Source organism: Mizuhopecten yessoensis, unplaced genomic scaffold (genome assembly GCF_002113885.1).
Source record: "Mizuhopecten yessoensis strain PY_sf001 unplaced genomic scaffold, ASM211388v2 scaffold9301, whole genome shotgun sequence".
In the NCBI taxonomy this organism is placed as follows: domain Eukaryota; kingdom Metazoa; phylum Mollusca; class Bivalvia; order Pectinida; family Pectinidae; genus Mizuhopecten; species Mizuhopecten yessoensis.
In genome coordinates, this window is record NW_018407979.1 from 190,773 (window position 1) to 218,114 (window position 27,342).

General features: G+C 37.1%; 1 protein-coding gene across 1 annotated transcript in view; it reads left to right on the forward strand.

The window, feature by feature from the left end:
• LOC110457716 (pre-rRNA processing protein FTSJ3-like) overlaps positions 1-26,654 on the forward strand; it is a 27,600-nt gene extending 946 nt beyond the window's left edge. Inside the window, exons 3-19 of the mRNA XM_021509087.1 lie at positions 763-842; positions 1,519-1,618; positions 2,044-2,356; positions 3,757-3,865; positions 4,448-4,548; positions 5,997-6,074; positions 8,091-8,186; positions 9,639-9,774; positions 10,185-10,405; positions 10,913-11,027; positions 13,281-13,374; positions 14,570-14,842; positions 16,846-16,936; positions 17,983-18,067; positions 20,913-21,005; positions 22,225-22,319; positions 26,345-26,654. Of these exons, the coding sequence (XP_021364762.1) occupies positions 763-842; positions 1,519-1,618; positions 2,044-2,356; positions 3,757-3,865; positions 4,448-4,548; positions 5,997-6,074; positions 8,091-8,186; positions 9,639-9,774; positions 10,185-10,405; positions 10,913-11,027; positions 13,281-13,374; positions 14,570-14,842; positions 16,846-16,936; positions 17,983-18,067; positions 20,913-21,005; positions 22,225-22,319; positions 26,345-26,561 (2,297 nt within the window). The 3' untranslated portion in view covers positions 26,562-26,654. The remainder of the gene's footprint in view (positions 1-762; positions 843-1,518; positions 1,619-2,043; positions 2,357-3,756; positions 3,866-4,447; positions 4,549-5,996; positions 6,075-8,090; positions 8,187-9,638; positions 9,775-10,184; positions 10,406-10,912; positions 11,028-13,280; positions 13,375-14,569; positions 14,843-16,845; positions 16,937-17,982; positions 18,068-20,912; positions 21,006-22,224; positions 22,320-26,344) is intronic.
• The last annotated feature ends 688 nt before the right edge of the window (positions 26,655-27,342 follow it).

The following is a 27,342-nucleotide window of genomic DNA, read 5'->3' on the forward strand; positions in this document are numbered from 1 at the left end:
CCCCAAGGCAGCTGTCCTGGACCTCCAAACTCTAGATGGACGCTTTAACCAATTATGTTAGTCAGTTTCCTGGTCGCCAGATTAACCCAGTCCAGTTCTGCTACATAACCACCAGTCCATCAATAACTGGAGACAACAAAAAGAGATATACATAGAAATTGTCAATACAAAGCAACGAAAGCAGACCAGGGGTACATTCGCATATCCAGTTGAAATGGTTGAACCTGTAAAGAAAACGACAGGCACAGATCTGGACTGCGACTGATCTCAGTAAAAATTTGGCACGTGTAGATTTAGGGGTCCCGACGTACCTTGCGGAAACTAAAATTCTGACTATTGCCAGTTTGCGTTATTTCTTTCTTAAACAATGTCAAGCCACATGTAGTTTTTAAGATACGTTATGTTATTCAGTGGGCATAATATTCTGGATGCATTGTTTTTTATTTTCCGAAACTGTGCATTTTTAGCTCTGCTTATAGAAGGGTCCAAGTGCGTTCGTTTATCGTGGAATATTTCTGCGCCACACATACCGTTTCAACCTGGATACGCGAATGTAGCCCAGGGTACTGAATGTAACTTCACCAATTATTTAATTGCAGTACTTGATAAAGCTCTAAAAAAGAACTTTTCCTAATTAGGGGCTATGACCTGGGGTGTAAACCTTATATGTCCTGGAATACAACAAACTGTTTATGATAAAGAACCAGATGTCTGTGTTGTATTAAAAATTATATTTGCTAATTTTCTAACATTGTTTTCCAGGTGTTGACTTGGTGCCTATACGTCCTGTCAGGAACTGTAAGACCCTCGTAGAGGACATCACATCAGATAAATGTAGACAGGTATTATAGATTTATTTATGACCTGAAGAAACAAGTACACAAGACTAACCACTAGGCCTTTCTGCCTTTGTGGGCTTGCTCAGGTGGACTGACATTTATTAAGTCAATGTCGGTTAAATGACGTCTATTAATCAATTTTAGCGACGTCATAAACAATATACCAGGACAGAGAAAACATGAACATTCAACACATGGAAAAAAATGATAACACATTGTCATAATTATATATATATAAATATATATATTATTTATAATTAAATTAATATATAATTATATTATTATATTTAGTTCTATATACACATGCAAGCTATACTTTCTGGTCAGATTTGAGAGACATTTATCTGCAAGCTTTATGTTCACTTATTTGTTGCGAATTCAATGAATGTGCGACGGTGAATGTTATATACAGTATCAGTTTTAATTTCTTTTTAAAGAAAAAAAAATTCCATGTAAGACTTTGTCTTTACAAACTGATTACTTATAAATGAAAATAAACTGAGTAAACAAAATTTTGAGAATTCTGTTAATTTTTGAAATAATTCTGACATGCTGACAAACATTCCCAGATATCTCATTACCACTGTGTACTACACATTTCTTTCATTTGAATCATCAGTGGATAGCTTTATCGTTGATGTACATGTGTTTGATTTGGGGAATTTTGTTTGCCACACAGTCATTAAAGAAAGAGTTACAGACATGGAAAGCTGACTCTGTGATTCATGACGGCGCTGGAAATGTTGGAAAAAACTGGCTCCACGATGCTTTTCAACAAGGTGACACACCTAGGATATAGCACATTTATAATGGCTGAGGCAGCGACTTGTTCTTCTATCTCTTTTTGCATGTTTAATCCCTTCAGCCATAGTAAGGTTTACAGGACATAAATTTAGAGACCTCTGTGTCTTGTATCCTTGTATTTTTTGTTCCTGACGAAAATAATAAATTAAATCAAGAAACATATCAGAAAAATGTGTATAAAAGTAATTTATGTTGAAGTTTAAATGTCATAAAGTAAAAATAAAACTCAAAATTTAAAATAGGTTCCTGATGGTTTTTGGCATTACTCTGCTATTTATTTGTTATCTGTGTACATTTGTGCATTTACATTATGTGATGGAAATTGTTTTTTAGTTAGAAATAGAGATACTAAAATTTGCTTCCCGTATTCATTGCATAATCTTATCATTATCGTATACAGCTCACCTCACCCTACAGGCCTTGAAGCTAGCCACAGAATTCCTGAAGAAAGGTGGCTGGTTTGTCACTAAAGTTTTCAGATCGAAGGACTACAACTCCCTGCTATGGGTGTTTCAGCAACTATTTCAGAAAGTCCACGCCACCAAACCACAGGCTTCTCGTAATGAGTCGGCAGAAATATTCGTTGTCTGTGAAAAGTTCCTGGCCCCCAGCAGAATTGACCCAAAGTTCTTAGATGCCAAGTTTGTGTTCAAGGAGGTTGATATGGAGCCAAGACAGATGATTAACCTCATACATCCAGAGAAAAAGCGACGGTAGGTGTTATGAGTCACATGATTATTGCTAGGACAGGATTCAATCTAGGATTTAGGGGAATCTACCGTTTTTTCAGATTTGGGGAAAATCAACATTTTGATACAAGGCCTTAGCGTCATCAAGATTAAAGATAAACGTTTTTTCCGACATGCATGTGTGCAATATATTTCAATTTATAAACAATTTTAAGCTTATATTGTAGATTTTTTTTTAAATTATATGAAAAAAGTTAATATATGCAGTATTATGCATTGTAAACTGTAGGACTTAAAAGAAAAATCATATAGGGGAAATATTTTGAAGAAAAAGGGCTATTTTCTTGTTGGAATAGGTGAATCTTAATGCACATTGGGGGAATTTCAAAGAACAGGGAAATTTTCTTCTGAAGGGGAAACAACCCATAAGTGGAAGTGGATCAAGTCTAGATTGACCCATGTAGGAAATTGACCAGCTCTATAAATAGAGAACAGTATATAAATGTAATAGCAATAGAAATATGTTGTATCACAAATTTATTTTTCCTCATCTGAATGATTAATTGAGTTCAACATTGGGGCCAAATCGTTCAAAGAATTGTTAGTTTGACAAGCATTTAACTGTAATTTTGAAAATAGAAAAAATATTTCAGATTTATATGTGTTTATATTTGTTCTTATATTTCCCTACAGAAATTGATTTTGAATCCTCATGCATTCAAATGTATTAATGAATTTTGATACATTTTTGGCATTATTATTATTATTATTTTTGGACAATACACTACATGAAATGTTTGTGTTTGTAACACATTAATCTAATCAGGCTTGGAGCACAACTAGGCCCATATTTTTTATTAAATAACTAAGATATAATACTCCCGTGTTTCATTTGTTGTGTCAAATTTATTGTTCAATAAATAAATGACATAGCCATTTTTTTTATTAAATCGCAATTTTCTTTCAAATTGTAAACATTCAAATTTCATCCTTGTATTAATTCTTTATTATATTTTTTTATCTTGAAATATGTATTGTTAAAGAATAACCGATTACCAAATATGTGATTTTAGATTGTAAGTTCAATACATGGGAGAATTTCATTACTGTAAACAATAATGTTATTTTGCTGCTGTGTTAAATTTCCAATCAAAATTACATTCACAGTTAAGACTTTACTTAAGCTCGCTGCAATCATCTCTAAGAATACATTTTAAAACTTTAAATCCAGTTCTGAAATTGACTGTCCTCACTCTCTCAGGGTGAAAAGGCAAACATTCTAGCTTTACAGTATTACATGATAAACATCTTATAAACCATGTACTTTTTTGTGATGTAAAATTTTAATAACCTCATTCCGTTCTTGACATGTGTTGACCAATCAATATATATAGTATACATGGTGTGCTTGTCTTTCCTTGCAGACATCGTGATGGTTACGCAGAAGGGGACTACACTCTGTATCACACACTCAAAGTCTCGGAGTTCATAGATAGTGACAATCACCTTGACTTAATGGCCCAGTCCAATGCTGTGAGTATAAATCAGATTCAAGGCCTCAGTTCTGACAACCAAAACATTCACCCCTAGGGTCAGAGATTTCTCTGTAAGTAGTCCCATCATTGATTGAAAAATATGCTAAAATCAAATTTTCTTTCTATCAGTTATCAAAAAATTAGCATTTGAGAGGACAATAGATTGTAAAGGGGGAAGATCCCAGGGCTCCTCAACTCTGGCATCCTCTGTAAACACTTGCTGAGGAAGTAAAATATTTGAACCTTTAAAAAATAAATTTAAAAAATGCATGAATATTCTGCATCTTTTATATAGTACGTTTGTATTATTAACATATAATTTTATATTTTTAGTTCAATTAATATATTTTTTATCTCAAGTATGAACATTTTTCTGAAGGAACATATTTCTCGTGAATAATATGCTAGTTTTAATATGATAACTGTTACATGCTGCATGTAAACCTGAAGTTTTAGTGGCACTTTTTATGTCCATGGCTGTTAACTGCTCTCACTTTAATAAGTTTGATGTGAAGTTGACCAGGCAGGACAAATAATTCAGCTCAAAGTGTAAGAAATGGACCTCTTGTTTTCATGACAGTTGGTATTTGATGATGACAGAATAGCAAAATTACCAGAGACGACAGAGGAAATCAAGGAATGCCTAGGGGACTTGAAGGTGCTTGGAAAGAGGGATATCAAGTAAGGAAATCACTGACTTAACTTAACGATTCCCGTATCACTGCCGAAATCTGTAACCTAGGCCCCCTTCCGTGTATCCTGTTCAACTGGTTTGTCTGTTTTTAAATGTAACATTTCGGGTATAAATCCTGGCGGACCTGCAAGGCTTTGTGGAGGCTCGCCTGAAAGCAGCATCAGGCTACCGTACTAGGTCCGACCTTATTTCATAAACGATGAACTCGGGTTCAAACGTTTGGATTGATATAAACAAATGTGGCCTAAGTGTGAGAAACTTTTTTCCCCGCATGATGATAATTTGATAAATCAGTACTTAAAAGAAAACCATACCTTGAATGACTTTTATGAGAAATAATAAAGATGAAATAAACAAAATATAATCAACAACAGTGTTCTGTGTGGGAAAAAAATCAGCGAGGCTAGACCGGGGTTCAAACACTGGACTTCAGATTATTATTCTATCTCTCTAACCAGGGCCGTTTTCGGTTATTGCGGTCCAAAAGGTTGAACCGGTTGGACCAGAGTTATTCATTTATGAAATAAGGTTGGACCCAGTAATATGATGGTGCCTTCAGGCCAGCCTTGACCAAGCCTTGCAAGGCCTGCATAAACTTAGGTCTGCCAGGATTTATAACTCGAAAATGTCACATTTAAAAATGGACGTACCAGTTAAGTAACAGGCCCCAAATGAGCTACTAGGTCAACAGTAGTGTATTGGCACAACTGTGCTATATTGTTATGTCTAGATGAAGTTAAGGGGAGGTTACTCTAAATATGAAAATCAAAACGCAGTGCAGTAGGATACGGATCCTTAAAAAATAATCTATGTTATACTGTATGCTGGAAAATCTTCATTACAATTGAACTTATGCTGTTTGTGCCCTCCGTTATGAGTGGGAGCTCATTGTGACGGCTAGTTTTATTACACAGCTTGTTATACAGATTATTTCTGCCGTTAAGAGTGAAATTAACTGGTATAAGTTCTGCTACATAAGGGAAACTTTTTTTCAGGGCAAAATATTCCCATGATATTGTACTGCAAGTAGGTATGGTAGAGATGTTCTGGGCTGAACCATGCTACAACAATTTAACATTTAAATGAGGGGTTGTATCTCAATTCTGAGGTTGTTCTCAACCTGTTATAGCATGTAGTCATAAATCTGGACCAGTCATTTGCCAATAAGAAAATCACAGAATGACCCTCAATAAAATGTATTGACTGCTTGTAACCACTCCATAATACCTGAACCAGTTCTATAGATCTAATCTTAACCCTTTCGGCACTGTAGACCATAATGGACTCATCCAGATCAATGCATGGTAGAGTCTACTAAAGTTACATAGGGGTGAAAGGGTTAAACAGATAAACAATGGTCGTGACTTGTTGTGAAACCTCTACGCAAGCATAAGTTTGAAGGTAAAACCAAGTCTTTTATTCCACTTTTTTGCAGATTACTGATCAAGTGGCGAACACAAGTCAGGAAGAGTCTGGGAAAGGACGAGGAGTCGAAGGATAAGACGGAAGACAAGTAAGTTTAGACAACGTCTTCACTGGTATTTCAGTGATGTCTGACTACTAGCAAAGTGACCTGCTTCTCTCAAGACAGTAGGAGGAATACTTTATACAGACAGCAATCTGACTTCAGTTCAACAAATTTTTAAGGATTGTTTTGATTTTTAAGCCGCTCTTGGCGAGAGCCGAGCGGCTTATTACTTCTGTCCAGTGAACGAAATGACGGACCCACTTCCATTTGGGGTGCGTGCGCATAATTCAGTCTTGCATGCTTCCGTTATATAGTTTCGTTATCGTAAATAGAAAGTAGAATCTCTGACACTCATCTGTGTCTTCTGATACTCTTCTCCAAATAATAATACATTCTTTAAATAATTGCCGAAAACAAAAAAACAAAATGTTTATCTCCGGTGCATTCTACGAGTGTTGTGGTGGTGAAAACTAAACACAAATAGGAATGTTTCATTTGTACACTGGGTTTGAGCATTTTAGCAACTCGAATTGAGGTCTGAGGGGTGTTTGTTTCACACACGTAAAGATTAAAGTGTTTTTGTAACTCTGATGTGAAGACTGTCAAGCATTGACGCTGTCTGTACGGTCTAGCTTTTTATATTTTGTAAGGACAAGGAAGTAAACATATATACTTATAAACCGTATGAGTGATGAAGTATTTATAACCTCTATTTTGATGTTTCAAACGGGAACGTAATATGACATAAACTATCGTTGCTATCAAGGACGTGGCTCTGAGACGAGACGATATGTGAACTGTGTATGCTTATCAAACATTTGTGTAACACAGCATGCTTTATCTGGTGTATTTATTTATGAAAATGTAACAATTTAAGAGCATGACACAACTTCCACTGCTGTTTGACAAGAATTCGCGCTGTGTCAAAATATTATCCAATCTGGTGTAAGGGAAATAACTCTTCCGTTGGTAAAGTCGCATTGAGAAATATAATTTAAATATATTCCAAGAACATTTGTGATGAATTGTATATTCAATGACAGTAAATAAAGTCACTACATATATTAATATGAATAAAAAATAAATAAATATAAATGGAGTACAATGTCTCTTTTCTCCATTCATGTTTTCCCACTACTGTTAATGATTCTTCATTTCACAAGCACAAAATGCACCTATTCTTTATAACCCATTCACTGATTACCATTCTACACGTAAATTCTCATGTAACATCATTGGAGGATGCTAATTAATGAAAATTACAACAATGCGTGAAAAAAAGAAGAGAGTTAGAAATGTTTTTAAGGCATCATTTAAGAGGTGATTGATATTGAAAATTCCAAATTTAAAGGCAACATAAGCACATGACCTGATTTTCAACCAGAACACATATCTGAGGTATTATAGTAGATATTGATGCTTAACGAGTTACTGAAGCAGTTAAGTTTAAAGTGGTGAGCGGCTTTAATGTCACACTGACATAATTCTAGTTTCTGATTTTCTCTACATATAACTATCGTATCAATTACCAATTCAAGTTCAGTTTTGTTGAAGAAATGCTATATATTTTTCATGAAACTTTCTACACGCACCTATGGTATCACTTACCTGCTAAAGTTCGATTTTCACCTTATCTGAAAATTAACATGACTGCCAGTGGCAATTTTGGATTTATTGAAAAGTCTCATGTTTTTTTGTGTGCTGCTGCAATCTGACCAATAATACAACTGACAGCAAATATAATGCATTTCATTCCTTCCTGATGTCAGCAACCATTCCAAGTCGGGACTGGTTACAGATCCACTTCTGTGGAACTCTTGTTTTAATAATCTGGCGTCAGTGAGGCACATATTGTCTATGGGAGATCGTAGTAGGTCCATCCCGGTACAAATGCAGATTTGAATCTGAATTTCAATGTTTTCAACAATATACCAGATAGAAGTTTTGTGTTAACTTGTCATCACTTAGATGTTTAACAAATGGCCGAGTTTTTCAATACTTTGACTCCGGAGAGATATTTCTTTTTTCCTTATCTGATCTATCTGTGCACTTACGCTGCAGGGTTGAGGAGGTGGTAGAGGACAGTGAAGACGAAGAAGCTCAGATAGAAGCCCAGCTGGCCGAGGCCAAGGACGAGGAAAGGAAGGTCCTTAAAAGGTAAGGTCACTTTCTGGTATTCTGAGGTCAATATCATCATAAGGTGAAGGGTCACATTTTGAGGTCAATATCATCATAAGGTGAAGGGTCACATTTTGAGGTCAATGCCATCAAAAGGTGAGATGGCACATTCTGCAGTCAATGCCATCATAAGGTGAGAGGGCACATTCTGAGGTCAATATCATCATAAGGTGAGAGGGCACATTCTGAGGTCAATATCATCATAAGGTGAAGGGTCACATTTTAAGGTAAATTCTGCAGTCAATATCATCAGAAGGTGAAGGGTCACATTCTTCATAAAAAAACATAACGTTTTATGTTTATACTGATCAAAGTCTACCCGGGCAATTGCTCTTTCCAAAGATAAAATCAATATCATGATTACATTACATTACACCTTATATATCTGAGAAAGTGAGCTGAAAATATCCTGATACAAGATTGACTCTTTTCCCTCATTTCCCTGTGTGTTAGATAGAGCTGTCCAGGGTAAGAAAGGGGTGTAAGAAATTTTGATCAAGACCCCATTTCACGAGACATGACATCACAATGGCTCAACAATGACGTGACGTCAGGAATTTGGAAAACTCTGATGCCGCAATGCGGAAAAGGCGACGTGATGAAATTAAAACCTTTTACAATATATTTACCATACACGTTAGAAATATTAGAATTTTCTGCAAGATTCATTTTCGTCAAAAAAAGCTCGGGGGAGAAGTTTATATTTTCATAATGGTAGCCAGTTCAAACGCATTTTCCTGGTTCCTGAGCTTATTCTGGTAGTTGGAATGAGAGAAAAATACTCTCTCACGAAAAAAACCTGGGTGGAATTTCCCTATCCTACACCCCTGGGCATGAAGAGTCTTATAATATTCATGAAAAAAATCTTTAATCTTTTTACTTATGTAAATCTTTGTCTGAATAAATTTCTTACTATACATTAAAACTCTAGAAGTCTAGAATGCAGACTCTGGCTACAGAGTGCTACACTACAAATGGGTTAAGGTCACATCTAAAAATAGATTTTATAGGAGAGGAATAGTCTGCTATGAGAAATAATACAACTGCTCTTTTTACATATAGAAATGATGGAAGACAATATATGGTAATTTGGACATAAAATGACTATATTATAAAACAAATGTATAGTATACATTTTGAAAGTGAAAATTTTAAATACGAAAACTTCAATATATTTTTTACCAAAAATGACATTTTTGTGTGGAACTAAATAACTGAGATTTCTCTAATGTTGACGTCAATGACAAGGAAAGGTTCGCACCTATCACTCAACTGAAAACAAAACCACTGTCCCCAAACGAAATGTACAGCAACCCCACAATGGTATCACCAATGCATTACTGCGGTGGCACACATAAATGTGACCTTGACTTATATGGTTTTTTTGTGGTTGATAACATGCTGGATTACATCACTGATTGTTTGATGTAGGAAACTGAAGAAGGTGCGACGAGAGAAGGCTCGTCTACGACTGAAGATGGACATGAAGATGGTGATCCCAGGAGACAAATTTGACTTTACAGACGATGTTGGTCTCTTTAACCTCAACAAAATGAAAAGCAAGGCGGTCAGTAGATTTGCGATATTTTTCAAACTATCTGCTGTATAAAAACAACAAGGCTAATATTTCAAAAGTTATCAACTTTGGAAAAAAATAAATAGAAACTCTGTGAATCTTTCATAATCATTCGACAAGATCGTTGTTTTGGGATTGGCATTGTTTTTCATTTAATATAAATGTCCTGAATACAAGAATAATTAAATCTTGTATCAATACATGTATGACAAAGTCTTAAAAGAAAAAATAAGGGAAGTATTTAAAACTGTCCAAGGAGTGTTTATTACTTTATAGATGTTTTTATGACGTTTAAGTGCTTAAGATGGTGTTGGGAGAGAAAACATTGAAAACTCTCTGCAGTTTCCTTGTATTAAATATTAAGTAACCTTGTTCATTTCTCTGGTTCGTCACCATTACAGGATGTAGATAGGGTGGAGGCAGGTGAAAACCATTTTGCTGATGAGTTTGTATTGGATGAGCTTGAGGCTGACATGGAAACCACTTCACACCAGAAGCGAGAGACTTACGACCGAGATGGTCACGATCATATTGACGAGTTGTACTCATCGTCGGAGAATGAGGAAGACCTAGAGGAACCTGATTTAGAGGATGTGGAAGACGAGGATGATGCCGAAGAAGAGTGAGTGTTTATGGGGAATGAAACCAAAATTATACGGTATAATTTCATAAGAGTAGCTAATACAATGCCAGCTTCCATCTGTTTATACTGAAACTGAATAATGTTCCTAATAAGTCAATGAATTTGATCTTGAGCCGACAGGATTTTTGTTACAGTCATTTTAGGAAAGCGAGACATTTTTTAGTAAAAATTTACTTTCTGTAAAAATTCCTTGCTTTTACAGATTTGTAGTAATGTGAGGAAATCTGATTTCTGTACAACATTGCATTGTCGCCATCTCTTTAAGAAAATATCCTTAAACACATTTTCTATAAAAAAAAATAACCCAGGTACCAGTGAGGTACGTCTATAAAGTGTTTCTTGTCTGCAAAAGGTTGGGGTTAAATTTGAATATTTTTGAAAATATCCCTGACATAAAACACTCATTGTGTAATTAATTAGATCCTATACCTGACCAGCGTTGTGTTACAGTACGTGATTAATTTGAATTACTTTTGGTGACCATAGGGAGATGGAGTTTGAAGATGATGAAGAGGTTAAGAAAGACGCCAATCCATTGATAGTCAACTTGGAGAAAACCTCTACACAGGTGGAGCGCAAACTCAAGACCTGGTTCAACAAGGTAAAGCATAGCTGGGTCAAAGTTCAAAGTTCAATTTCCAATAGACAGTTATGCATTGTTGATGTCCTTGTATGACTGCTGTACACATCATTGGGATAAGTGTTCAAATAAAAACTAATCTGTAATAATATTTTGACAAATCTCGGGTTCTGTTTTCGGGAAAGGAAGTCATTGGAATTTCTTCTGTAAAATCAGCAGCAGAAATCTTTTGATTTCTGACCAATAATGTCATAAGTGCAATCCAAGTTATTTAGCATTTCACAAAATATTTTGTTTTGGATAATGATATATACTTGGGTATTTTTGGGTTATAAGTTCACTTCAAAACAATGTTGCATACATCTCTCAAGTCATGTTTCAATTCAAATGACCAAATATTATCTTTGATTATTTCTATATGCGACATGCAAAAGTGAAACCATTAAAATATATTATACGCTTATCTATAGATAAGATTTCAAGGTTCCATTTTGATTTATTTAACTTACAGAGATAGATGTCAGTATATATAGTGGTATGGACTGTATATCTATCTGCAATTTACTAGATAATTACAATAATTCAATTTGATAACTAGATCACTATTTAAGTTTATATTGAAAACAGCATTGTTGGGATAAGATTTAGACTTTTTTGTTTACTTAATGATAACAGGTAGCAAGGCCTGGTTAATTTCATAACTAAGGGATTTTTTTTTAAATTGAATTTTAAAAATACAACAATAATTTGTCAAAATAAATACCTTTGGATGGAATGTTTTTATAATTCATTTATACTCCGACATATATTCATTTATTTCTATGATGATATTCTTAGGGGAAAAAATGCTGAAGTATTTGCTAAAATTATCCATTTTCTTGAGACAGACTATTTTTTTTGTAGGTATAAAAAAAAATTAATAAAGAAAAAGAAAAGGGCTAGAAAATGAGCAATATCAAGGTTAAAGTAATGCTATTTATTCAGAACTAATAAGGTAAATTATTTTATTTTTTTCACTCTTGTTGAGAGTTTTCTTTCTCAAAGTGGTGTCTCGCACCATTGATGGGTTGGCCTTGGAAATGGTTCGCAGCGACGCGCTGTGATGGCAGGGTTAAAAAATAGATGCCATGCATATGGTGCATCATAAAATTTCTGGGGAGAACACTGATATAGTTGATCATATTTGTTTGTCGAAATTACATTAAGTGTTTCAATGGCAACGATATATATGTTGAATGGTTTTAAAATAATATCTGGAATGTTCCAGTGCAGCACAGTAGTGGATTAATCTTTCTCAAGCTGATCAAGCTATGACACCCAAAAATCTCTCAAGAAGGAATTTTTTAACTGTGTAACCTTGGGCTGATTCATCTGTGGGTTGGGCAGTCAAGAATCCCCTCAGAGGGGGAACATTTCTCTCTGCTACCTGCAATGTAAGGAATGATCCTTTGCCCCCACATTTTCCTCAAAATCACTTTTTATTCAGAAGCATAAAACCAATATGTTGAGTGCCGGGTTTTGCAGCAAATCCATTTTTTTTTTTTTATCAACTGTTGTTTACATGAGGTCATGCCATTGTTATGACCGGGAAATCCTCTTGTCTTTACCCTGGAGTAAGGCAAAATATCTTTTCCCTGAATTGTGGATATCTTTGTCCAATGGAGAAGAAGAGAGTCATCTTCCGTTCTGTGAATGATGTGTAAATGTCGTAGTATCTGACTGTGTGTCACACTTGCCACAACCCAGTGTTGGTTAAGTTTGGACATTTTATATAGTAATGAATTCTAACTCGGTGTGCAGTAGAAGTTGATCATTTTTGACTAAACCTGGTACTGGACAACTTACATTACACCTCTCAACAGAGTCTTTAAACAAATTTGATAGATATTATTTTTCCCAGGGCAACATGTTACCTACAGTATAAGTATCACCTCTGTATCAAATTAATAGTTTCATCAAAAGGAATAGATGACCATGACAACGTTATGCTGGGTATAACCGCTTTAATCCAAGTTTACGCTGACTAGTTTCGACACATGAGGCATGTCTTCATCAGAACGTATGAATGTTAGTAAAATAAAAGGGGTGGGAGGGATACATTTGGGAAGTCACCACTGAAGTTTTAGGAGAAATGAAAGAGGGTGAAAATACTTTCATTCACATGATGTAAGATCAAATGCAGACAGCACTCATATTATTTGTTTTTTTCGAAAGGTGATCGTTTTGATAATTGTTTGTATTAGTGACAAAGAATTTGACAATTAATCTTCACAGGAATCTTTCGCGGGTTTAGAGGATGAGGCTGATGAGGATGTAGAAATTGAGAAAATGATGGAGGACTACAAACGACGAGGAGGTACCATTACAGGTAAAGTGCTAACAGAGGTGTCAGGCGGTACCATTACAGGTAAAGTGCTAACGGAGGTGTCAGGAGGTACCATTACAGGTAAAGTGCTAACGGAGGTGTCAGGCGGTACCAGTACAGGTAAAGTGCTAACGGAGGTGTCAGGTGGTCTGGCTTTTAAGTCAGGGCTGTGAGTTTGAATCTCCAAAAAATGTATTTCATTTAACATCAAACATTTACTTTATATGTACATATACATATTAAACGTGGAGCAACATTTCAAGACCGACTGGTCCTTTTGTTAGGCTATGACTGAGTGAGCGAATTTTATTGTTTACCTGTACAACGATAGGCGAAATGCCCGGTCAAGTGACATATGAAACATGCAATTTTTGTCACATCGTTGTATTGTAAACAATACAAATCGCTCACTCAGTCATAGCTTGACAAAGGGACCAGGCGGTCTTGAAACATTGCGACACGTTTAATACATACATTGTTCCTTTTTCATATGAGATTTATGAAACTCATCACAAATCTTGAAAGATTCTGCCCCATACTTATTATTACCGTTGCAATAAGCCCAGAGGCCAACAAATAATCTTTGATGAAAGGTACTGGTAAGGGGTTACAGCACAATTAAATAGCAACTGGTGGCATTTCTATTGAACTGCAATAGATGTGGATGGGCTTATCACCAGGTATGGGCTTATTGCTGGATAAAACAGTACCATATATTTGTGAACTCTCAAAAAGACTTTTTCTGAAATATGTCATGCGTAACTGCATTTACAAAGCCTTGTTCCGCTGCACAGTGGGTTTATGTTTAAACCGTAACCCCCCTATAACTTCTGTTCAGCTATCACTGTCTACCGCAACTGAATTTCTGCATTCAGAACACTGTTGTTAACCCTTTCACCACTGTAAACCATAATGGACTCATCCAGATCAATGCATGGTAGAGTCTACTAAAGTTACATAGGGGTGAAGGGGTTAATTATATTTTGTTTATTTCATCTTGATTATTTCGCATAAAAGTCCCACATGGTATGGTTTTCCTGTCAGAAATGATTTATCGAAGCTACAGACATGCCGGCTAAAACTGTTTCAAACACTTAGCTACAGTTTTTAGCAGTGGTACAGGGATCCTTAAGTCCAGATGTGTTCCTACTACATTTGTTAGTGTGATAATAAAAAAAACTTGACAATTTTTTTTCAGGAAAAAAAGAGGAAAGTAAAGGAACCAAAAGCAAACAGACAACAAAGAAAGATGTCATTGAAGAGGGTGATAGTGGTGTGGAGGAAAACGAGGACTCCGATTCAGAAATGTCTGATACAGAGGACAAAGATGCTGAAAGTGTGGACAATGATAAGGATGATGATGATAGTGATGAAAGTGACAGTGAGAGTAGTGATAGTGATTTTGATACAACAGACATGAAAAAATCGGATCAGAAACATTCGACCACAGGCTTTGAGGAAGTTCCTGCAGGTATGTGTCATACTTGGCTAAAATTATAGACTCAAGATTGTGCATCACCGTAATTTTCATGCCAGCAATTTATATATAATTTGACAATGATACCTCTGGCACATATTATTTATTTCTTTTCCACTTTGATGTGCGAAGGAGTGAGATTTGTGCCGACAGTAAACCGAGGGATAATTAGCTACGCTGTATCACTGTAACAGTTGTAGTCAGTCCCCCTCTGACAGTTAACATGTTTTGTTTGAACCATCTACACTACAGGGAATATGCTAGCCCAAAAGAAGAGATCCATTTGGTTAAGGTGTTCGGTCTGTTAAATATATATATATACGGGGTAAACTTTATTTATTTGACAACAAATATGAAACAAGTTATTACAACTTATCTTAATCACTCTAGTTGGCCTGGATGTTAGTAAGTGGGGGTCTTAGTGTGGGAGGAAACCAGAGTTCCCAGAGAAAACCCGGTCAGGCAGAAAAGTAAGTGGGGGTCTTAATGGGGGAAGAAACCAGAGTACCCAGAAAAAAAACGGTCAGGCAGAAAAGTAAGTGGGGGTCTTAATGTGGGAGGAAACCAGAGTACCCAGAGAAATCCCGGTCAGGCAGAAAAGTAAGTGGGGGTCTTAATGGGGGAAGAAACCAGAGTACCCAGAAAAAAAACGGGCAGGCAGAAAAGTAAGTGGGGGTCTTAATGGGGGAAGAAACCAGAGTACCCAGAAAAAAAACGGGCAGGCAGAAAAGTAAGTGGGGGTCTTAATGGGGGAAGAAACCAGAGTACCCAGAAAAAAAACGGTCAGGCAGAAAAGTAAGTGGGGGTCTTAATGTGGGAAGAAACCAGAGTACCCAGAGAAACCCCGGTCAGGCAGAAAAGTAAGTGGGGGTCTTAATGTGGGAGGAAACCAGAGTACCCAGAAAAAACCCGGTCAGGCAGGTGACCCCATACTTGTTCACGTCTAATTAGTGAAAGGCAAGTGCATTGTCCACTGTGCCACCTGACCACCCGAAAACCTGGTCTGTTACATGTCCCTATTAAACATATCAGCCCCATGTTCCCAATCTCTGATTAGCCAGTTCTCACTGTAATGTGACCAGGTGCAGTGTCGTTCTTCAAGGTAAAAGTTGTGATATTTGATAGTGTACTTTTAAAAACCCTTTTAGTTTACTTTTAATGTTGTATGGCCCACCATCATCAGTGGACACCATCTTCACTGACCTTGGCTGTTTTGTAGCCCTAACATTTGTGTACAAAATCATAATACGACCTTAGCTGTCGTAAGGCCCCATCATCATTAGTGAACACCATCATCACTGACCTAAGCTATTTTGTAGCCCTATCATTTGTGTACACAATCGTAATACGACCTTAGCTGTCGTTTTGCCCTGTCATCATCAGTGGACACCATCCTCACTGACCTAGGCTGTTGTTTGGCCCTATCGTTTGTGGACACTGTCATCATATGTAACCTAGGCCTTTTTCGTTTAAACGGTCAAACCGGTCGGACCACTGTTGTTCGTTTATTAAATAAGGTCGTACCTAGTAATCTGATGCTGCTTCCAGGCGAGCCTTGACAAAGCCTTGCAAGGCCTGCATACACATTTGCAGGTCCGCCAGGATTTATACCTGAAATTGTTACATTTATGAAGGGTCAAACCGGTTGTTCCACATAAACAAACAGGCCCCTATAGCTAGCTGTAGACATGACATAAAAAAACCAACAAGCCTCCCTTACATGTCAATGTTAACAAATACTTTGATTGTCACTGGTAATTTCTAAAAGAATGTACATGGAATATAACTTACGCTTTTGTAGTCGGTCCCCTTCTGATGTCTCTAAGAAAATATCCGTCAATGATCCAACCGTTATGTTTTGAGGAAAACTTTAAAATATGTAGAAAGTAAAACAAATTGTTTTTGAAATGCAAATGGTGTTATGTTTAGAAAAGAAATTAATAGAAACTTCAGTCTGCTATATTTCATTTTAAAAACATTTTTTTTCGTTCTGTTAGGTTATATAGATGCTACAGGGCTGGCCATTGGAGCTGCTATGGTGCAGTCACGGAAACGGAAACGGGATATAGTGGACGGTGGTTATCACAGGTAAAGATACACTGGATCAAACTTTAGAGGATGACAAATACAATCTATTATTAGAAAATTCTTTCAAATCTTATTAACCCTTTCACCACTGTAGACCATAATGGACTCACCCAGATCAATGCCTGGTAGAGTCTACTAAAGTTACATAGGGGTGAAAGGGTTAATCTTCAGTTATACACAGATAATCATTTAAGATTGAAGTTGATTAGCAGATCAAACATGATTATCAGCATCATTTTGAGTTCATCGTATTAAATTGAGCTCTGACTTTCAGCTAAAGTAGCTATGGAAACATTGTTATTGAAAGTTCAGGTTCTATTTGAGCTCAAGTTCTTGTGACAGATAAGGCATTATTTTGAGCCCCTGGCATGAAGTGACCAGAGGGTTATAGATATACTCTCTGAAGCTGTCAAGGTACATATGTGTGCATGTCTTGAATAGTTGATTTGATTTTGTTCAACGTCCTATTAACATCTAAGGTCATTTAAGGACGTGCCTCCATGTGTGTTGTGTATGCGTGTATGTGTGCCGGAGACAGGGTATGTTTGTGTACTTGCCTCCTTGTAATAGCACGGATCTGATGCCGACTTTATAGTGCTATCTCACTGAAACACCATGCTGAAGGCACCCAGCACTGCATTCCGCCCGGTCACATTATACTGACAACAGGTGAACCAGTTGTTGCCATTTCCCTAAATGCTGAACGTTAAGCAAGGAATTACAACTACCATTTTAAAGGACTTTGGTATGTCCCGGCCTGGGGAAAGAACCCATAGTAAGAAGTAGAGAGAAACAAAAATTCCAACTATTCCAATTGTTGCAGCAGATTATTTTGATCGAAATAGAAAAATCTACCTTTTTTGCCTGCTGTGTGACACTGCATTGATTACTTTGAATACAACATGGCATACGTTTTTCACCGCCTTGTTTCATTTATGCTTACTTCAGCTTGCCAATAGAGAACTTTTCACTTACAAAATAGTTATACAATTATTGTGCAATAGAAGAAATGAGCTTACATGTAAAAAAAAAATCTAATTTTCCAGATACATGTTTGACGATGATAATTTGCCAGAATGGTTTGCAAAGGAGGAAGCTAAACATAACAAACGAGAGATGCCGGTTACAAAGGTAAGATAGACAGTAGACAGATACATCTGTAGGTGGCATGGTAGTCTAGTGGTAGGTTGCTGGGCTCGTGACCCAAGGGTTGCGGGTTCAAATCCTGTCATGACACTGTGTTGTATCCTTGAAGATACTTTACTCTGCTTGTTCCAGTCTACTCGGCTGTAAAAGTCATTATGAGTACGTGTTTGGGCAGTGCTAGAATTGTTGAATGATAGCTGTGATTGCCTAAATGGCAGCAACGGCTGTATGCTCCTCAGGGAGTTGAGAAAGATATCGGCTTGTTGCAAAGGCCCTATAATTACAGATAATAATTTGTGAACCGCTTTGAGACGACCTACGAACTAGGTTGTGATAAAGCGGTACATAATAACCTCGAATTATTATTAATAATAATCTCTTGTGTAACTTACCTGTAATTAGGGCCAATTTATCTTGAAGGGTCAATTTATTTGTCTGTTATAAAGGCTAGTATCAGTAATGAGGTCCAGGTTATCTGATGGGGACAAATCCCTCTAACTAGGACCAATTTATCTGTAATGAGAACTGATTTATCTGCAAAGAAGATCTGTTTATTTGAACAAAAGTTCAATTTGTCCGTTATGTACGAGGCCCATTTAATCTGTAAGGAAGGCAAATTAATGATGATAAATAATCTGTACTGAGGGCTAAACTATCTAAAATGGGGGACGAATCATTAATAAACCTGTAAAACAGGTTAACTTTAATTAAAGGAAATTCATCTGCTGAGAGGCCATATTCATTTGTGACAAAAGCCATTTGTTCTGTAAAGAGGGCTTATTTATCTGTAATTAGGGCTTATTTATCTTATCAGGGCCAGATTATTGGTGACGAAGACCATTTATAAGTAATGAGGGCCACAACAAGTTCAGGATGCAGCATTTGTACATCATAATTCTACTTGCAAAGTATTCAGTTAGCTCGGGGAGGTTATTGATTTTACTAGTGAGTGGAGGATATTGGACTGGGCGAATACTTCTTTGAATACCTACCATGATAAAATGTTGAAGTCTAACCAGATGTATTTATATATATGAGCATGGTAGAAAGTTATCCTGTTAACTCGCTTCTGTACTTGGACAGCACATATAGATTTCTGACATATAGAACTTTACTGTTATATGTACTAAGGAATTTTGATTTTTTATGTATAAAACAGGAATTAAACTGTTCAAGTATGAATCCACAGGTGATTGTATCACTCAGTTGCCATTTCAATATGTCACAATCAGAAGATGTTTTAATTAGGGTCCCGTATCGGAGATACGGGTGCCCTATAGTAATCACCCTGTCTGTCTGTCTGTCTGTCTGTCCGTCCACAAATTTTGTTCCTGGCTGATAACTTTGGTATTTATTGACCGATGTACATGAAACTTGGTCAAGATGTTCAGTTCACAAAAATACACATTGAGGTAAAAAGTCAAGGTCAAATGTCAAGGTCATTAGGTTCAAAGGTCAAGGTCAAATTTTACATCTTTTCACTGATGAACATTTTGTTATGACATTATGAAGCAAAGTTGATCAGAATAAAACAAGGAGTCAACTGACCAAAGGTCAAGGTCATCGGGTCAGGGGTCAAGGTAAAATTTTGTAGCTTTTCACTGGTGAACATTTCGCTATGACATTATGAAGCAAAGTTGTTCGGAATTGAACAAAGAGACACGCCGAGGTCAAAGTCACTATATTCAAAGGTCAAGGTCAAATTTTGCATCTTTTCACTGATGAACATTTTGTTATGACATGATGAAGCAAAGTTGATCAGAATTAAACAAGGAGTCAACTGACTAAAGGTCAAGGTCATTGGGTCAAAGGTCAAGGTTAAATTTTGTATCTTTTCACTGGTGAACATTTCGCTATGACACTTTGAAGCAATGTTGTTCAGAATTAAACAAGGAGTCAATTGACCAAAGGTCAAGGTCACTGGGTCAAAGGTGAAGGTTAAATTTTGTACCTTTTCCCTGATGAACATTTTGTTATGACATTATGAAGCAATGTTGTTCAGAACTTAACACAGAGTCAACTGACCTTAGGTCCAGGTTACGGGGTCCAAAGGGTCAAGGTCAAGTTTTGTATTTTTCACTGATGAACATTTTGTTATGATATTAAGAAGCAAAGTTGGTCGGAATTAAAGAATAAGTCAACTGACCAAAGATCAGGGTCACTGGGTTAATGGTCAAGGTCATTTGGGTCCAAAGGTCAAAGACAAAGTGGATCTCTGACTTTGACCCTGGCTCTTGATGGAGGAGGTATATAAGGTGAAATAAAACAAATCAAAGCTAACAAATGAGTATTGCACCGGTATTTACATTTCTGTTAGCCCAGCAAATATGGAGGTGGAAGGAAACAAGACTCACATCATAGTACATGTAAAATGAACTTGCGATTCTTTTTGAAGTCCAAATGTCAAACGTCAAGCTCAGCTATATGGGCAGATTGCTTTTTGATGATTATTGGGGATATATTGCCACAAGACGGGGCCCTTACTGACCTGTCAGTGTTCTAGTTTAAATTATGTGTACGATACTAAAAGCAATAAGCTTAAAGTCAAGTACTGTGAAATCAGATATTTTCTTAGGGCCCAAATTTCATGGATTCCCGAAAAAGCACCGTTTCTTGGGTACATGAATTCATGCATTATGAGTACCCTTTCATACGGAGAATAGCTTTATGTCAAACCTGTAGACAGGTCCACGAAATAAAAAAAAAGCTCACGAAAATTAGTGATTTTACAGTATGTGCTTATCATGTGTGGTTACATAATGTCACTAAATCACCAAATACTGCAACAATTCCGTGTTCTGTAATCTGTACTGCCACACTTTTACCACAGGGGGATGTCCAGGAATACCTGATGAAGAAGAGGTCCATTGATGCTAGACCAATCAAAAAAATTGCTCAGGCCAAGGCTAGGAAAAAGAAGAAGGTAAAATATGAAAACTTCTCTGTCTTAAAATATCGAAGAAATTGAGGAAACGAGAACAAACAAAGGAGATTAGACTCATAGCATTGATTAATAACCCTTTCACCCCTGTAGACCAAAATGTACTCATCCATATCAATGTATGGTAAAGTCTACTAAAGTTACATAGGGGCGAAAGGGTTATACAACAATATTTGGCAAAATAAGGGTACTTTCACTCCACTGTACATAACCTAACCTGGAATTTTGAAGTCTCGTTGAAGCAGCGTAGGCCTGGCCGACAACTTGCATGCATTATCAATAGTGTCCATATCAGGCTAATATGAACAGTTTATATACTATATTACTGTATGAACTGTGTGAAAGCATCTTTGGCATATATCGTAATTCCGGTTGAACCAATGGCAAAACAGATCTGTGCCGAAAATACTATAGTTCATGTTCGAGTTTACAGGGCGCCAGGATTAAGCCCTACGTGTATGTGCTACAGCTCCCCCACAGAAAATGGGGGTAGGAGCTGAGTTACACTGAAGTGATCAGGCTCATATGAATATGTGCAGCGTGGCATAGGATATAATTTATTAACAAGTTGACAGACTTTTTAACTTAAAAAGTTGATCTAATAAATTCATATTTGGACCACATTCATCATCTCCAGATTCAAAAAAATCTTAAATTTGTTTTAATTTTACATGAGATTTTTTAAAATTGGTCACAGATATTTCATTTCAAGCAGTCCACATGCCCCTCTCATAAAACTGAAATGAAACTTAAACTTGTGTAGAGTTTTATGTTCACAAAACTATTTCACACCAGGCAGAAACAAAAAATAACAGTGTTCCAAAATATTGTTTTATGGATATTTTCTAGTTGTTTGTTCTATTAAAAATACTTGCAAATTAAGGAAAAACCGAATTCTTCATAATGTAAATAATTATGTAAGCTTTAAAAATGAATCCGGAATATCAATATAAAGCTTGTTTCGGACATCATTTCTTTTTGTTAAATATCTTTTTAAATAAACTTTTTTTTATTTTACAACAATTATGAAACAAGTTATTTCAACTTATATTAATCACTCTTGTTGGCCTTGATGTTTCATGTATGATCGGGAAATCAAACCCCGGCCGCCTTGTTGAAGGGCAAGTGTGCTATCCACTGCACCACCTGACCACCCAACATCATTGTTCAATCGGATATATTTACTTACTGTTCTTTGTAGGAAATGAGGCGTCTTGATAAAGCGAGGAAGAAGTCTGAGGTGATATCAGACACAGCAGACATTACGGACAGGGATAGATGGCAACAGATTAAACAGTGTGTATTATTACCCAATAGACTATATAAATTATAATTAGTCATTTCGAACAATTCCCCAGGGCTTCCCCCTACCTCGGGATGATCGTTTCGACTGTTCCCCAAATAGCCATGAAACAATTGTATACAGTGGATATGGATATTCCCACCCCTCGCAATGCGCAGATACATAAGATCCATCATTTGTTTCTGCTGATCAGAGGAGATAATTGTCTGTGCAATCACTTGCTTTACTTGCCTTGGGTTAACCAGAACTTTCCTTCATACAATGTACATGACTTTCTTGCACAATGCCTTTGTTTGAAAATGGATTTCAAGCCAAGTATTGAATCAGGGTCCCTTTTATTTATAGAAAGTCAGGAAAATGCTCAGTAATATCAAATCACTTTTAGTCTCATATTGATGATTTCCTATGTGCAAAGTACATGTATTGGATGGCGTTTAGGGCAAAAGGACAAAAGTCAAGGTCACTGTAACCTTAAATAGAACTAGAAGACTTCTGTACCAGATATGGATGACCTTGAGACCTTGAAATACCCATTAAAATGGCAGGGGCATAAAATCTTAATTCTTTTGGGTCAGTAAGACTGTAAAATTATATACAAGGCTTCATTGTAAAAAGTAATTTCCAGGTCAAAAATGTCAGAGTAAGGTTTCTGTTACTGTAAATTGAAAATCATTTTTTGTCTTAATATTTTGAGTTCTCTTAACCCTTTTACCACTGTAGACCAGAATGGGCACACCCAGATCAATGCCTGGTAGAGTCTACTCAAGTTCCCTAGGGATGAAAGGCTTAAATCAATTAGACTCAAAAACTTCATAAATGGCTTGATTGAATAAACATCAAATTCAGAAATTGACAATTAACTACTGTAGGGAATCCTTAGACAAATGATTGACTGTAAAATGTGACCCCTGTTTCGTCCCTATCCCCAGGGTTTATATAAAATGTGACCCCTGTTTGTCCCTATCCCCAGGGTTTATGTAAAATGTGACCCCTGTTTGTCCCTATCCCAAGGGTTTATTTAAAAAATGTGACGCCTGTTTCGTCCCTATCCCCAGGGTTTATATAAAATGTGACCCCTGTTTGTCCCTTTCCCCAGGGTTTATATAAAATGTGACCCCTGTGTCGTCCCTATCCCCAGGGTTTATATAAAATGTGCCCCCTGTTTGTCCCTATCCCAAGGGTTTATATAAAATGTGACCCCTGTTTGTCCCTTTCCCCAGGGTTTATATAAAATGTGACCCCTGTTACCCCTGTTTCGTCCCTATCTCCAGGGTTTATATAAAATGTGACACCTGTTTCGTCCCTATCTCCAGGGTTTATATAAAATGTGACACCTGTTTGTCCCTATCCCCAGGGTTTACATAAAATGTGACCCCTGTTTGTCCCTATCCCAAGGGTTTATGTAAAATGTGACCCCTGTTTGTCCCTTTCCCCAGGGTTTATATAAAATGTGACCCCTGTGTGTCCCTTTCCCCAGGGGTTATATAAAATGTGACCCCTGTTTGTCCCTATCCTATCCCCAGGGTTTATATAAAATGTGACACCTGTTTGTCCCTATCCCCAGGGTTTATATATAATGTGACCCCTGTTTCTTCCCTATCCCCAGGGTTTATATAAAATGTGACGCCTGTTTGTCCCTATCCCCAGGGTTTATATCAAATGTGACCCCTGTTTGTCCCTATCCCCAGCGTTTATATAAAATGTGACACCTGTTTGTCCCTATCCCCAGGGTTTATATATAATGTGACCCCTGTGTCGTCCCTATCCCCAGGGTTTATATAAAATGTGACGCCTGTTTGTCCCTATCCCCAGGGTTTATATAAAATGTGGCCCCTGTTTCGTCCCTATCCCCAGGGTTTATATAAAATGTGACACCTGTTTGTCCCTATCCCCAGGATTTATATAAAATGTGACCCCTGTTTGTCCCTACCCCCAGGGTTTATGTAAAATGTGACCCCTGTTTGTCCCTATCTCAAGGGTTTATATAAACTGTGACCCCTGTTTGTCCCTATCCCCAGGGTTTATATATAATGTGACCCCTGTTTCTTCCCTATCCCCAGGGTTTATATAAAATGTGACCCCTGTTCGTCCCTATCCCCAGGGTTTATATATAATGTGACCCCTGTTTCTTCCCTATCCCCAGGGTTTATATAAAATGTGACGCCTGTTTGTCCCTATCCCCAGGGTTTATAGAAAATGTGACCCCTGTTTGTCCCTATCCCCAGCGTTTATATAAAATGTGACACCTGTTTCGTCCCTATCTCCAGGGTTTATATAAAATGTGACACCTGTTTGTCCCTATCCCCAGGATTTATATAAAATGTGACCCCTGTTTGTCCCTTTCCCCAGGGTTTATATAAAATGTGACCCCTGTTACCCCTGTTTCGTCCCTATCTCCAGGGTTTATATAAAATGTGACACCTGTTTGTCCCTATCCCCAGGGTTTATATAAAATGTGACCCCTGTTTGTCCCTTTCCCCAGGGTTTATATAAAATGTGACCCCTGTGTGTCCCTTTCCCCAGGGTTTATATAAAATGTGACCCCTGTTTCGTCCCTATCCTCTGGGTTTATATAAAATGTGACCCCTGCTTGTCCCTATCCCCAGGGTTTATATGAAATGTGACACCTGTTTCGTCCCTATCCTCTGGGTTTATATAAAATGTGACACCTTTTTGTCCCTATCCCCAGTGTTTATATAAAATGTGACCCCTGTGCGTCCCTTTCCCCAGGGTTTATATAAAATGTGCCACCTGTTTTTCCCTATCCCCAGGGGTTATATAAAATGTGACCCCTGTTTGTCTCTATCCCCAGGGTTTATATAAAATGAGACCCCTGTTTCATCCCTATCCACAGGGCTTATATAAAATGTGACACCTGTTTATCCCTATCCCCAGGGTTTATATAAAATATGACACCTGTTTGTCCCTATCCCCAGGAATTATATAAAATGTGACCCCTGTTTCATCCCTATCCACAGGGCTTATATAAAATGTGACACCTGTTCGTCCCTATCCCCAGGGTTCATATATAATGTGACCCCTGTTTCGTCCCTATCCTCTGGGTTTATATAAAATGTGACACCTTTTTGTCCCTATCCCCAGTGTTTATATAAAATGTGACCCCTGTGTGTCCCTTTCCCCAGGGGTTATATAAAATGTGACCCCTGTTTCGTCCCTACCCCCAGGGTTTATATAAAATGTGGCCCCTGTTTGTCCCTATCCCCAGGTTTTATATAAAATGTGACCCCTGTTTGTCTCTATCCCCAGGGTTTATATAAAATGAGACCCCTGTTTCATCCCTATCCACAGGGTTTATATAAAATGTGACGCCTGTTTGTCCCTATCCCCATGGTTTATATAAAATGTGACCCCTATTTCGTCCCTATCCTCAGGGTTTATATAAAATGTGACCCGTGTTTCGTCCCTATCCCCAGGGTTTATATGAAATGTGACACCTGTTTCGTCCCTATCCTCTGGGTTTATATAAAATGTGACCCCTATTTCGTCCCTATCCTCAGGGTTTATATAAAATGTGACCCGTGTTTCGTCCCTATCCCCAGGGTTTTTATAAAATGTGACCCCTGTTTCGTCCCTATCCTCTGGGTTTATATAAAATGTGACACCTTTTTGTCCCTATCCCCAGGGTTTATATAAAATGTGACCCCTGTTTCATCCCTATCCACAGGGTTTATATAAAATGTGACACCCGTTTCGTCCCTATTCCCAGGGTTTATATAAAATGTGACACCTATTTGTCCCTATCCCCAGGGTTTATATAAAATGTGACCCCTGTTTCGTCCCTACCCCCAGGGTTTATATAAAATGTGACCCCTGTTTGTCCCTATCCCCAGGGTTTATATAAAATGTGACACCTGTTTCGTCCCTATCCCCAGGGTTTATATAAAATGTGACACCTGTTTGTCCCTATCCCCAGGGTTTATATAAAATGTGACACCTGTTTCGTCCCTACCCCCAGGGTTTATATAAAATGTGACACCTGTTTCATCCCTATCCCCAGGGTTTACAAGAAGGCTGGACTACTGACAGCAAAAAAGAAAGAGGTAACATATGTGGTGGCTAAAAAAGGAGGAGGCAAGAGACCGCGACGACCTACTGGTGTGAAGGGACCCTACAAAGTGGTGGACGGACGCATGAAAAAGGACATGAAAAAGAAAAAAGAGCAATTAAAAATGGAAAAAAAGAAAGGCAAAAAAGGAGGGAAAAGGATGAAATAAATAGTTTTGTTTTACTTTTGTGATGTTTGGTTATTGTTTAGATATCATAGGCATTAGCCCACAGGTGTACACATTATCGGAGCAAAAACTTGTTATACATATTAATAAAAAAAATCAAATGTGCTCTGCTTGATCTCAGAAACATTAAACAATCTCAACACCAAGTCCAAATTTCTAATGTTGAAAGAACATTTTGTTAAGTACTGAATACATACTTAGAATATGTGTATGCTATATACATATCTAGGAGTAGGTCAAATCAAATTTTAATGATTTTTTTTAAAGACACAAGACTCTAAATCGTTTCATGATTCTGTTTCGGGCCAGGTGCAAATGAAAAAGAAATTCTGAACAAGAAAGTTAAATATTAAACCTGTAATATTAAACTGACCAACAGTTTCATGATGGCTGTGGAGGTCGAGAACTGATCGGTGGAGAAATCTACTAGTTTTGCCTTAGTTGGTGCACATCATTTATTCATGAGCAAAAACGTCCAGTGATCTGAGAATTTATACTGGTATTGCCGGTAGTTACAAGAACATGGTATAACAACTGCACAAGTAGCTACTCAACATCACAGTAATGCTTTCCAATGTCCCAGTTAAATTTCCACTGGATTTTGATTTGATTTGTCTACAAAAATGATGTCCCTAAATCAATACCACAAATAAACTTTTACTTGACCTGATCATCAATTACCCAGCTATGAGGAGACATTTTGTAAGTTTATAATCCAACACACAGTAAAATGCCATTGCCAAATTATTTTACTGGATATTAT